Source organism: Rhinoderma darwinii, chromosome 6 (assembly GCF_050947455.1).
Source record: "Rhinoderma darwinii isolate aRhiDar2 chromosome 6, aRhiDar2.hap1, whole genome shotgun sequence".
NCBI classification, from domain to species: Eukaryota; Metazoa; Chordata; class Amphibia; order Anura; family Rhinodermatidae; genus Rhinoderma; species Rhinoderma darwinii.
In genome coordinates, this window is record NC_134692.1 from 124,214,312 (window position 1) to 124,228,804 (window position 14,493).

Genomic DNA, 14,493 nt, shown 5'->3' on the forward strand with positions numbered 1-14,493 from the left:
ACACAGAGTCTGGGGATCCAGATCTGTAGTCCAAAGATTTGTCCAGTCCGGTTTGGCACTGTGACACAGCCGAGACACAGGCACAGAAAAAATTCCTTTGAGGTGGACCTATGTTTGCTGGTATTCATCCAAATTCCTTGTGATGCTTTTCCGAGGAAGAGCTCAGTGGAAATTCCATATGAATGAGTCTGTGAGGTAGGTCTTGTTTTCTTCCTCAATGCAATCTTTGGAATTGCAGACACTCTAGGTCCAGTTCCCTCAATTATCGGTGTAGAATCTTTAATGTTTAAACCACTGGATTCAGTAACAGGGTAGGTCATGGCAGCTTTGCATTCATGACTTCCACTGCCAATTATTGATTTCCTGTTGCAAGAATACATGTTCTGTATGGTGTTCTTGATTCTGCATGCACTGAAACTTTTAGTGGTTGTTCGGAAACATTATAGTCATGTCTTGAGCAGCAGAGCCCTGCTGCTCATTACGGTAAAAGTCTGAGGAGCTCCAAAATGTGTTCACTTTATATTTGTCCTCGTGTGTAGATTAAGGACAGGGTTCTTTTGCTCTCAAGAACCAGTGCAGCCATGGACAAATCAATATAAAATGTCCAAGACTTCATCCTGTTAAGATAAAAAAAACATATAAGCCTGATATTGTAGGAATACATTATCAGATAATTCTCATTTTATATTATTCTACTTTATACCACTAGATGGTCAATGAGCAGTTGAAAATTGTCAACTATCAAAGTCTCCCATGGGCTTCATTTATCAAAACTTTCTAAAATAAAATCTGGCCTGATTACACATAGCAACCAATTAGAGATCAGATTTAATATCTTAAAGGCTATGGACATCTTTGCAGACTTTTGTTTATTGCTTTGTATTTTATTTACATAAAACATTTTCACAATTAGTTTGTGTTTTGCAGCTTCTATGTCTTACAATACAAAACAAGCTGCTCTATGCCGATCAGTGCTCATTCCGTCAGACGAGCGAACTTTTGAGTCAGTCTCCAGCCCATCTCTCTGCTCTCCTGAACGCTAATCTAAGCTGACATCTTATTTGATTTCAGTTTAGGTTTATTTTCTTTGATTGTAAAGATGGCAGCTTAGATCAATGTTAGGAGAGCAGAGAAAGGGGTGTGAGACTGACCCGACATTTGACGGAATAATTACTGAATGGCATCCAGCAGCTTGTATTGTAAAACATATAAGCTGCAGAAGGCAAATTGTCCCAAATGTTTTTTAATTAAAACCAATTGTAAATGTATTTTATTTAATAAAATACATACAATGCAATGAAAGTAAAATGTCTGCAAAGGTGTCTATAGCCTTTAACCCATTCACTGCTAAGAAGGTATATTAGAAGTCCTTCCAGAAAGGCACTTCAGTTGCCAAGACCATATCTGATACCCAATCTTTATCATTAAATCTGACTGCTTCTCTAGCAATATCCATTACAGGCTACGGTCATAGCGATAACAATTATCACTAAGAAGGAATGTCTATACATTTCTGATCAATAGAAAATATTTTCATCTGTCAGAAAAGTAAAAACCACTGGAGTAGAACTGGAGTTTCTTAAAACATAACTTTTATTGTTATTCCCTCTTAAAAATGAGTTGCACAATATTGACACATATATAATATACGCAGGAAGTACATTTTTTCCTCCTTGTTACAAAACCATCAATAGCGTCGTCAGACACCGTGAACAGGCGTTCACTCCAACAAGGGCAACACATGGGCCATGAATTTTCCTTGCCACTGCAGGGTTATTGAACGGCAGTCATAGCTCTAGTGGACTTAACACGGGCTGAATGGCCAATCTTCCCTGATGAATTCGGGCCATAAAGAAATGCGTCGGAAGGAAAAAATTGATCTCTAACATTGAAAAGAGGTTTCCCAGTGCTCTTGTTTTGAGGAGTCCAACCAAGTGCACCTGACAACAGAACGGGTAGGGGGGTAATTACCCGAGAGGCTCTAGAATTATTTGCAAGATGACGATTGGGATAAATAAGATATAAAAGAAAAAAATGGAGCTTACATTTTGACAACCCTGAAAGTTTACGGTATAGTCTTTTTCAATTCTACATCTCCTAAGCTTGGATGATACATTGAATTGTGCTATTGAATGTTTTATAACAAGGAGGAAAAAATTTACTTCCTACATATATTATATATGTGTCAATATGGTGCAACACATTTTTAAGAAGGAACAAAAGTAAAAGTTATGTTTTAAGAAACTCCACTTCTACTCCAGTGTTTTTGTCTTTGATAATTGTGGAGCACTCTATCGAATCATAATCTTGGTGAAGGACTATAAAATTCACTATCTTTCTACCGTCTGTCAGAAAAGACAATTTCCCCCACTAACGATTACCATAAACCATGATTTTCAGCACTAAAAAAATAAGTATTTGTTAACGCATTAGAATAGGATTAGGGATTTGTGATTAATTAACATTTTCTGACCATAGAGCCAGTGTAAATCCAAGGTTGAGCTGCACTTTAATTCTGCAGGACACATGAGTAGACGGTGGACATACACACAGACAGGGTAGATACCTTCAGACTCCATGTCTGCCCTCTTTCGGTCTTTCTCAAGAAAGAGGGCAGCTGCCAAGAACAATCCTCCTCCGATAGCGCTCACGAATACGCAGACCATGAGGGCATATTTCAGGCTGTTAAACATCAGCAGGTCGGATTCTGGCTTTCCTCTGCGGATGAGGTCAGATAGCTGAGGATAAGAAAATAACACATTGTTATGTAAGATGAATTATGGGAAATATCAGAATATGCGTAGATTTTCTCAGACAGCGGATGCTGGATATTAATGCAGAAATCCGGTGACAGCAGACTGTAGGTGGTGGTGAGTGACAGCTCCTCACTGAGGGTGCTGTATGGGCATTGTGTGTGCACTATATGGTGGCTATATCTTTACTGTCTGTTTGGTGGGGGTGTACTGTATTAGTGCTGTCTCCTTTGTGTGAAATGTATGTGCGTGGTAAGTTGTTCACAAAGGGTGTCATGCATTCTAAGACTGGCCCCGACGGTAAAGAATTTTGCTTAGATACCCTTTAGGACGATGATGTAACTAATACTTACCACTCCGATCAGAGAGGGGCTCCATGCATCACCCAGCAGGTGGGACACAATTATTTGTAGGGCCTCCGCTGTGGATCGTCTTCTGGGGGTCACCACACTCTAAAACAAGAGGACATTCTGAGTAGGCAGAAGGAAGTTACTGAACCTATCGCAACAATGGCAGCCAGACAAAGTGACGGAATATCTGCACTACAATATCTGCAGACAGCGCAGTCTGTACTTGTAGTGTCCTCCGTCTCTTGTCTGGCAGTTATTGCAGAGTCAGTGGCATTTCATAAACTAGGCCGGAAAATAGACAACAGGCGACATAAATGTCATTTTAGCTGTAATAGAGAAACATCATCGTGGTTTCTGATCACTTACCAGCAGGATGTCGTCCACAATGGCAAAATTCAGTGCCAGCAATAACGCCCCGATGGAGATGAAAATCTGAGGGGAGACAAAACATTCAGAAAAAACTAAATGGGGAATACGGGGAGGGGGCAGTACAATAAGTTACCTCTTATCCTGAACTCTGATGCACAGGGTGGGTATTAAACCTGCGTATAGACCTTACACTGTATAATAATGTATATGTGTATGAATACGTGTGTGTCTATGTGTATGTATAGCAGTATATCTGTATGTGTATGATATCCACAGGTATACACTGTATGTATGTATGTAAAGGTATACTGTATGTTTATATATGTCTGCCTAAAGATACAGTATGTGTATGTAAAGCTGTATATCTGTGTGTGTATGGTATCCACAGCTATATACAGTATGATTGTATGTATAGGGGTATGTGTATGTATATCTACAGGTATGTGTATGGATATTGTTTCTTCACCTTCTTTAATATAACTAAAAGTAAAACATCAATGACAGAAAGCTGTTCATCAGCCACTTACATAGGAGGCCACAAGGCTGAAACTTGCCAATAACAAAGCCAAGAGCAGGAAAGGGGCGCCACCCAGCATTCCGCACGCACAGACTAATGCGTCTGCCCGCGGGTTGATTTTCCTGAACCTCTTGCTTATCTCCACGCCAGCTCCAACTCCCACGATTCCGGTGATCACAGTGATCATGCCAAAAATCAGACTGCAAAAAAAGAGATTATAGAGGTCATCAAATGGATTCTCCACAATTGTATATAAATGATGATTAAAGGACCTGAGTATGACTACTGCTCCAACTATCTGCATGTATCTAAAGATTAAATCCATAAACTCTATTCTCAGGCTGACAGGGCTCTCTATGGACCTATCCCAAATATCTTGTCAGTATAGAGCAGACAGCCACGTAGCAGTCTATATACACTATGAGGGTGAGGTTTTATATCACAGAATTGTTGAAGATTTTTTTGTGCGGTTTGGCAAATAAATATCCACAAGAATTTATTCACTGTAAATACACGTTGCGGAAATGTGTACATTTTTACAGTGGATTTTACCCTTAGCAATGCAAAGGGTGAAATCTGAGGCAAATCCGAAGTAAAATCCACATTTAACACCCCATGTCTGAACCTACGATGGCTGCCAGGAGCCCTGACCACTCACCGCGTAGCCGTGCCCAAAACTCAGGTAGAGAAAGGAAGAGTATGGACATAATGGCAGATAGCCGCCCTCACAACCTCCTGGCACACACAGTAAATAAGCGTTTACCTGTCATCAAATTGACATATTGCAGTCTGACATGGATCACTTCTGTATAGGATGACCCGGGCCCGCTTGTAGAAGGACAGAGCCCAGTGGGAGAGGGAGCCGGAAACAAATGTCACAGTTGTGAATCCCAGCATGGAGAGCATAAAGCTCGGGCTACAGAGAGAGAGAGAAATGTGAGTGACACAAGAGACACGGGGTAAAGCCAGCGACAACCATCACTACACAGAAAACACTCACTTTTTCAGCAGAGCTTTCACGTCGGTCGTCCAAGAATTGTTGTTTGGGTGTTTATAGCTTTTTTGTTCTGCGGCTCCTCTGGATGGTTCCTTCATAAAGAAGATAAGAAGCAGGACGGCTATAATCCCCAGACCTGGAATGATCTGTCCAGAAGAAGGAGGAGACAATGTATATTATATATATATATAGAAGTATTACAAATATGAAGTGACTGAAACCAGATAAAGGGGCAAAAACCTAGAAATGACTAATAACAAAAAACAACACATGTCAGTGTCGATAAATGACGGTCTACAGCCTCCGGACTGATACTCATAGAGCTGGAACTTTCCCAAGTCCCTACTTATTGTTTATGGTTCCAGAAGATAATGGGAGCAATTCCAATAACAAGACAAAAAATGAAATAATAGTTTGCCTGCAGGAATCCTGCAATCCTCTCACTTACCCGCAGTGCCCAGTGCCAGTCACCACCAAGAGCGCTTGTCACTTTGGCACCCATGATGTATCCAAGGCCACTTAATAGGTAAAAATGAAGAAGATTTATAGTTAAGAAAGGGCATCATCTCTGCACAAATATAACTATAGACATAGATATAAACAGTATAAACTTCTACACTCATTATATATATTAGACACTTTTTGTATCCAGTTAATAATTGTAAAATAATGTGTTTACACAGGACACTCACCAGCCTACGGGGATAGCAGTCCAAAAGATGGACAACATGCGGCTTCGCTGGTCTGCTACAAATAGGTCGGCGATGATGGAGGGGGCAATGGTGGAGTAACTTGCCGCGCCAATCCCAACCAGTCCTCGCATGAGCAGGAACAGCCAGAAATACTGGGGAAAAGGAAAAAAAATCATAATTAATAACATCTTTAGTAAAGCTTTACCATTGGGACTTTAATATTGATGGCCTATTGTTAGGATAGACAATGGAAGAAATAGATCGAAACTGGTGCAGAGGAAAAATGAATTATTTGCCCATGGAAACCAATCAGGTTGTTGCTTTTATTTTCCTTAAGATCTCTAGAAAAGTGAGAGGTGGAATCTGATTGGTTGCCATGGGCATCTACTCCACTTTTCCTTTGCACCAGTTTTGATATATCTCCTCCAGGGAATGTATGATTGATGTGGGTCCGTGGCACTCCTATGAGCGATGTGTCCCTTTCATTGTTTACACAGGCACATCGGCTTGTAGATAAGGGCGTCTGTGCCTGGCACTGCTGCTTGTCCCATTCACTTCATTGGGTCGCTTGTTGGGGGTCCCAGAGATCAGAGCCCCACAGATTGAGCATGGAAGAAGGATAGGTTACCAATGGGAATGTACCAGAAAACCCCTTTAATAATAAACTCAGGATGTTACCTTATCAGGAATAAATGAGCTGCCAAGGATGGAGGCTGACCAGAGGGTGATCCCAATACAGAGCAGATATTTTCTATTCCAGTGATCACCCAAATATCCAAATACTGGAGCCACCAACATGAAGCTGCAGAGGAAGACTGAAAGGGAAGGGGGAGAGAAGAGGTGAAAGGAAGATACAACAGACATTTATATATGGACAAACTATTAAATCCTGCATTTTATCCACATTCCCCACTTTTTTTTCATCCCCACTCTCATTCATTAATGTAAAGCTTTACCTTTCAATTACTTTTGCAGTTTGATAAAACTTTTTGTAACTCTGTGTATATAGTAAAAACGATATACTACATCTTAATGTGATATTTTGGGTTATCACTGGAACCCATCAACAAGCAGGTAAATGCTGCTGATGGATGTTATTATGGCCTTATTATGGATTTGTCAGCCCAGTCTCAGCAGAACACCATTATCCTAGGTTTTCATGTCGCGGTCACCGCGCAAAAACACTGCAAAATTGTGCTGTTTTGCTGCGATTTACGGCAATAAAACACATTTTGACCGCGACGTGTGTACCCAGCCTTATGTAGTGCAACCGACTGTCTTATTTCTTCACTAGAACCTGATGACATCACAACCTTGTGTCAGTCAGATCATGAGATTCCAGTGAATAGATTCGTCACCTTCTCTAGAATATTGATTTAGTTCCCAAAATGGCGGATTCCAGGTGACTTACAAAACAAGATTTTATATTAATATTTACCTGCTTGCAGCAAACCAGATCCACTGTCTTTCAGATTAAATGATTTTTCTAAATATGGCAGCGCCCCTGTCAGATAAAAAGAGAGATGTCACTAGAAGCAATGCATGTATTTCCATCATATACATTTATGGCACATCCACAGGATATATGGATGTGTGACAACATCTTCTCTGGGACCCTCACCTATCAGGGGAACTGGGGGTCCTGAGTTCTGCAATTCACAAAGCCAGTGCTCCCCATAGACTGTAATGATGAGGTCCATTGAGTTTATAGGAGTTAAAGGGAATGTGTTGCCAGAAAAACATGTGTTTTTTTTTAAAAATTAAACATTTAGTGTGTGGGTGATTAAACATTGTTCAAATTTTTTTTATTTTTTTCACGAGTCAGGAAATATTATAAATTAATTCTAATTTATAATACTACCCATTTTTGGTCACTAGATGGAGCTATCCCCAAAATTGCAGCTTTGCAAAATTGGGTAAAAAGCCCTCGCTCTAGTGAGCTCTCAGCATCCCCCCCTCCTTTATCCTGGCTAGTGCCGGGATAAACGAGGGGTTTGAACGGTGTAACCTCCTACACTGTGTGTCGCCATTTTTTGAGCTAACACACAGTGTAGCAGGTTTACATACAGTAGTAAACACACACAAACACGAACATACATTGAAATCTCTTACCTGCTCCTGCCGCCGCGGCTCCCTCCGGCCCGTCCGCTCCGTTTGCTGCCGCTGGTCCAAGTGCACAAATCCGGAAGCCGCGACCGGAAGTAGTAATATTACTGTCCGGCCGCGACTTCCGGTCCACAGGAAAATGGCGCACACAGACGCCGTACACTGAAGTCAATGGGACGGGAGCCGTTCGCAGTCCCTATGGGACTGTGGCTGCCGTATTCCATGTCTGTATGTGTCGTTAATCGACACACACAGAAATGGAACAAAAAATGGCAGCCCCCATAGGGAAGAAAAAGTGTAAAAATAAGAAAAAGTAAAACACAAACACACAAATGAATATAAACGTTTTTAATAAAGCACTAACATCTTTAACATATAAAAAAATAATTTGTGATGACACTGTTCCTTTAAAGGGGTTTTCCCACTATTGACATTTATCACCTATCCACAGGAAAGGTGATAAATGTATGATCGCTGGGGGGGCCCCACCACTGGGACCCCCACCTATCTATAGAACGGGCATCCCGAACCCCGTTCCTCCTCACTGCACGATCATGATTTAGATAAACAATTATAGCGCACACTCCTGCGCACTCCTGCACTATAACCGTTTTTCTACTGAAAGTGGAGGTTCGCTATAAGTGCCTCCACAGCTACAGCACTGATAAACCCCAGAAATAAAATGAAGTACCCCACACCTACCAGTGACACTGAGCCGATCCATGTAGGATAGCAGATTTATATAGAACAGAATCCCTACAATAACGATGGATCGTGTGTAGGAGATTCCAGTACGGTCATGTACGTCCTCTGCTCTGGGGCTTTCGCTATCGTCTTCATCCATTTCACATGGAGGAGCCAAAAGGCCTTTCTCCACGTCCACGTCCTCATGGCGAGACGTCATGTTCACGGATTTTGAGACTGTAAACTCTGGAAATAAAAACAGAAAAGGGACATAATATTTAATCACTTTATATTACTATTAGGGTATATTCACATGCGGCAGATTTATTGCATAGATTTCTGTGACTGGCAATAAGTTCCATTCATCTTCATCAGCAAGCATATGGATTTCTGCAAGTCCCAGTCAGATGAATGGAAAAGTTGCACAAATTTTTGCGCTAAATCTGCCGCGTGTGAATTCCCCCTTATTATTCAAGAAATTCTAATAGATAATATGGAATCTCAGGACCACAAATATTAATAAATAATAATAATACTAATAATACAGCGTTCTATACAGATGGGAAAAACAGACAAATTGATCTCGGTATCGCTCGCCGCACTGGTTCTATGATGATTCTGATTTATGTCGTCTGATAGAAAAAAGCAGTACAAGCACTTTCAAGTATAAAATATGGCGCTCACTCAGAAATCACCACCATTTTTTAGGTCTCCTTTGGATCTATGGGCAGAACTTGTCTGGCTTATGGCATCTGATGGATGATGCTGAGATTTGTTTTACACAGATTGTACATAGAAACACCACAAGCTAAATACACGGCAGCGTACATAACCCCATAGACGAACATTAGCTGCACATTTAGTATCTTACTGCTCTGTCTTCCTGAACATTATAAAGGGGTTGTCTCATCAAAACCACTACTGTCCATATGTTCCAGGAGTGAGATCTTTAGTGATCAGGTGATCGCCGGATTACTGCCTTCAGAGAAGGGTTAACTTAATAAAACAATCCATTTAACTATGACCGTTTCATAATCCGGAATGTCTGATAATCTGGAACCTGTCGGATTTGGTTAGTGTCCAATTAAATGATCTTTACTGTGGAATTATTGTTTAGAAGATAATTCTATATATTATACAGGTGAGTCCCATTGATATATGTTCCTCCATGTATACGATGCCCACGACCATGCAGCAGAGCTCAGCGATCTGTGCCAATCAGCTGCTGTAGAATTAGATGTGCGGATGGGGAGTAAGGTGTATAATAATCTGCAGGAAAAGTCTTATCACCCTTGTTAAATGTAATAAATGGAATAAACTGGGTACTCACAAGTATTTTTCTCTCCACTAGACGGCGCTCACAATCTCTCTCTCTCTTTTCTCACTCTCTCTGCGCTCTCATCATGTGAACGGTGATAATCAAGGCCACGTCCATTCTATTCCTTTGTGACATCATCGCTTTGTGACATAGGAGTTGAGGGCACTGTGATGTAAGTGTTAATAAACAATGGGTGGCTCAGTTATATGACTACTGTACAATAATGTGATGGCCCCTCTTATATAACCTGTCTCACTATTTAGCATCCTCTATCTGTATCAGTGCTTTCTAACCTGTGGCTGTCAGGCTGCTATGTAACTACAACTCCCAGCATGTACTGACAAGTTACAGCACATTTCTCCATATATATGTATGTGCAGAGCCATGTGTCCTATCTTTATACATATAATACTATATATTGTTACACATTTGTCATTCTACAATATCTCTACTTCTAGTCCAGTTATTTATACCTATAAAGTACTAGTCCTTCTCAATTAATTAATCATTAAAAAGTTAATTTATTTCAGTAATTTAATTCAAAAAGTGAAACTCATACATTCTATAGATTCATTACACACAGAGTGATCTATTTCCAGCATTTCTTTCTTTTAATGTTGATGATTACGGTAACAGTTAATGAAAACCCAAAATTTAGTCTCTCAGAAAATTAGAATATTACATAAGCCCAATTTCAAAAATTATTTTTAATACCCGAAATGTTGGCCTACTGAAAAGTATGTACAGTATATGCCCTCAATACTTGGTCCGGCTCCTTTTGCATGAATTACTGCATCAATGCGGCGTGGCATGGAGGCGATCAGCCTGTGGCACTGCGGAGGTGTTATCAATGCGGCGTGGCATGGAGGCGATCAGCCTGTGGCACTGCTGAGGGGTTATCAATGCGGCGTGGCATGGAGGTGATCAGCCTATGGCACTGCTGAGGTGTTATCAATGCGGCGTGGCATGGGGGCGATCAGCCTGTGGCACTGCTGAGGGGTTATCAATGCGGCGTGGCATGGAGGCGATCAGCCTATGGCACTGCTGAGGTGTTATTAATGCGGCGTGGCATGGGGGCAATCAGCCTGTGGCACTGCTGAGGTGTTATCAATACGGCGTGGCATGGAGGCGATCAGCTTGTGGCACTGCTGAGGTGTTATCAATGCGGCGTGGCATGGAGGCGATCAGCCTGTGGCACTGCTGAGGTGTTATCAATGCGGCGTAGCATGGAGGCGATCAGCCTGTGGCACTGCTGAGGTGTTATCAATGCGGCGTGTCATGGAGGTCGATCAGCCTGTGGCACTGCTGAGGTGTTATGGAAGCCAAGGTTGCTTTGATATCAGCCTTCAGCTCGTCTGCATTTTTGGGTCTGGTGTCATCTTCCTCTTGACAATACCCTATAGATTCTCTATGGGGTTTAGGTCAGGCAAGTTTGCTGGCCAATCTAGCGCAGTGATACTGTGGTTATTACACCAGGTATTGGTACTTTTGGCAGTGCGGGCAGGTGCCAAGTCCTGCTGGAAAATGAAATCAGCATCTCCATAAAGCTTGTCAGCAGAGGGAAGCATGACGTGCTCGAAAATTTCCTGGTAGACGCTGCTATTAAATAAGTGAACCCTCTCCTATCATGAAGAACTGCATGTGCTGATGTGGTTATTCTTTTGTGCAGTAAACTGAATATATCAATTATATTTTTCAACAAATTTTTGTCATAAATAATAAATGTATTGACATGCTCCTTACCCAGTGTCCGATAACAATCAGTGAATGTGAGAGCGCCTACTGCATCTGTACAGAACTGCTACATGTGTATTCATAATTCCATAGTCTGTATTCATTTAACTGGGGCTGAGCTGCAATACCAGACACAGCCTGTAGACAGCAGTGGTGCGGTTTCTGTAAAAAAAATAAAAAAGCAGGCCCTTTACTCTGATCCCTGACACACCCTTTAACGGACACAGCTCTAATGGCCGCAGCTCTGTTACATATGAGCAGCAAGAAAAGAGTATCCGGCAAAGATAATTTTATTTTATTTTTAATACCAGTGGCAGAGTGCAACGCTTCGGTCTTAACAACCTTCTTCAGGCACTGAGCCGCTGTATTGTCAGCGCCACAATACAGCGGGCAGCCGCTATTACTTTACAGAGCGCTCATTTTAAACATTATCCCCAGCACGGCTCAGTGCCTGAAGAAGGCCGTTAAGATCGAAACGTTGTACTCTGCCACTGATATTAAAAATAAAATAAAAATGATTTTTATTTCAATTGGTGTGCCGGATACTCTTTTCTTACTCAGAACCGGGTTGGGCCCGTATCCGTGCAAAACCCTTTCACCTCCGTATCTGGTGCGATCTGATCTTTTACACATATGAGCAGCAGTCAATGCTTTTACAGTAGTGGGGGTTGTTTACCATGAGGTACCTGGTGGCCAGTAGTAGTCCGCATCCTGGAACCTAGTGGTCAGTTGATACATCTTATTCCTGGATTTCCCGGGAATCTCAGAAATAAGGGAAAATAGCCCAATATCTTTTGGTAAACTGGAGTCAAGATGCCACATAAATTTTTCAACATTGGCCGTCTATTTGCCAGTCTCCTATACAGCTGCGCCTTGGATGCGCTTGTGTAGTCATGGTTTTAGGTCTGTTTTCAAGGCTACAGTTCTGGAGGATCTCCTGCTCTAGGCACGCTGTGTACGGGGTAGATAATGACCACTTTTAAGGATTTTCTCCACCTTTGTAACTATTATTTTTTGTTCCAATGCATCTAAAATGAAAAATTAAGCACCTTTGAAAGTAGAGGAAGGATTAGTATCAAAAACTTGCTTTTAATATAACCCATATAAGATGGAATATCAATATAGTATTGTTTATACTGTTGTATAATTGGACATACCCATCCATATCTATTCACAGTGAGGAATACAGGGTTATAGTTCCTTGAATTTACAGCAGGGTAGGCTTGGATCATATGAGCTTGCACAATGGCATTCTGTCTGTCCCTTAAGCGCTCACTGTGGACAACACACCGGGCACTCGTTCTGAAAAGAACGACCCTGTTGTCTCTGGAACCTATCCCTAATATTGTGACCGTTTCCCTAACTGAAGCTCCAGCTCCTACGCGTTTCCAGTTACATACTGGTTCGTCAGGGAGGTATTGAGCATAGCAGTGTAGCAGATCATATGGCAGTGGCAGCTTCTAAACACACTCCTTTTATATGTCAGGTAACTCCGCCTCTTCAGGGGGCTCGGTCGTCGGACATCCAATCAGTCGCGAGCACGGATACGTCATCAGTCTCACATTGACATCGCCTCTTCACTCCCTCCCCAGTGGGCCGGATTATCGGTGCATATACAGGGATTTCTTCAGCTATATCCCTATTGGCTAAATGCTTCCTTATTTCATAGTGTGCGTACACATTAATCATTGTGCTCATTAGGGCATATTCGAAGAGCTCCATTCTTCTAGCCATACATTGCTGTAATGTCCTATATTGCCAGAATAGGACACTAGATCCATTATTAAAACATGGTTTTCAAATTATTATTGTGTTTGCGTATTCTGGGTGAACAACTCCACATAGTAAATATAGGGATGGTAAGATACATATTCCACTATGGGAGTATGATTGCACCATCAAAAATACATATATATCTCCATCCTCACACATATCCCTCTCTTGAGCCATGGTGAGCCATTATAATAATGGTTGTATTCATGGGCATGGTTTGCGTATCAGAGGATGCAGGTATAGTTCACATTTTCATTGAAGCCTTCTGGGGCCACTGATCTCATTCTATGAATCCATCGACTTTCAACCTGTAACAGGCCCCGGTCCCAGTTACCCCCTCTTAGATGAGGCTCAATATGTTGGATTCCCTGGAATTTAATAGCCCCAGGGTTACCTCCATGTACTGCCCATATGTGTCTAGCGATTGGGGTATCTTTTTTTATTAAGGATATCGTTGAAATGATCCCTTATCAGTCTTCTGAACTCCTGTTTCGTTTTACCAATGTAGTCCATTGGGCATGTACATTTCGCCATGTAAATGACTCCTTTAGATAGACAATTGATAAATTCTCCATTTGAGTATTCCCTACCAGTTGTTGTACTTATGACGGTTTTCGATACTACTATTGATTCACATGCCAGACATTTGCCACACTTGAAGGTCCTTAGAGGTCTTCTATTAAGCCAGCAGTCTTTTTGGGGTGCTGGTCTAAAATGGCCCTGCACTAGTTCGTCTCTCAAGACTTTTAGTTCTCCTGGAAGTAATCGGTGATCTTTCACCTAGTGCTTCCTTCAAGTCATTGTCCTCCATAAGGTTCCCCCAATGTTTCTTAATGCTTTCTCGGACTTGTTTATGAGCCCCATCATAGGTCCCTGATACGTATATTATTGGTTTTTGCAGATATTCTTGCTTTTGGTATGAGTAGCTCTTCTTTTGGCGTTTATTGCATTTGTAAAGGCTTCTCTGAGAATCTGGTCAGGATAAACTCTCTGGCGGAATTCGTCTCATGTCAGCTGCTTGTGCCAGGAATGTCTTAGGAGAAACTGTTCAAATACTGAGACGGAGGTATTGTCCCTTCGGTATCCCTCTTTTGAGGGCATATGGATGGGCACTCTCCCATCTCAGGAGACTGTTCGTTGCAGTAGACTTCCTAAAAACCTCAGTTTCAATTTTACCTCCTGTTCCTCTTGATCGCCTAA

At 41.6% G+C, this 14,493-nt stretch overlaps 1 protein-coding gene across 1 annotated transcript; it reads right to left on the reverse strand.

The window, feature by feature from the left end:
- Positions 1–3,445: 3,445 nt before the first annotated feature.
- On the reverse strand, positions 3,446–8,688 carry LOC142656657 (protein spinster homolog 1-like). The gene is made up of 9 exons (XM_075831581.1): positions 8,487–8,688; positions 7,117–7,182; positions 6,357–6,493; positions 5,679–5,830; positions 5,435–5,504; positions 4,990–5,132; positions 4,753–4,905; positions 4,000–4,189; positions 3,446–3,535 (listed from the first exon to the last, which is right to left on the reverse strand). The coding sequence occupies exons 1-9, from the start codon at positions 8,686–8,688 to the stop codon at positions 3,446–3,448; spliced, it is 1,203 nt and encodes a 400-aa protein (XP_075687696.1).
- Positions 8,689–14,493: the final 5,805 nt, after the last annotated feature.

What these genes read in the sequence shown, in the direction of transcription:
- LOC142656657 (XM_075831581.1), bottom strand. Translation starts at nt 8,688, where the DNA reads ATGACGTCTCGCCATGAGGACGTGGACGTGGAGAAAGGCCTTTTGGCT. An exon ending in ACTGCTATCCCCGTAGGCTG is followed by an intron (nt 5,505 to 5,678) that starts GTGAGTGTCCTG and finishes TTACCTATTAAG; the next exon opens with TGGCCTTGGATACATCATGG. An exon ending in ATATGTCAATTTGATGACAG is followed by an intron (nt 4,190 to 4,752) that starts GTAAACGCTTAT and finishes CTTTTTTTGCAG; the next exon opens with TCTGATTTTTGGCATGATCA.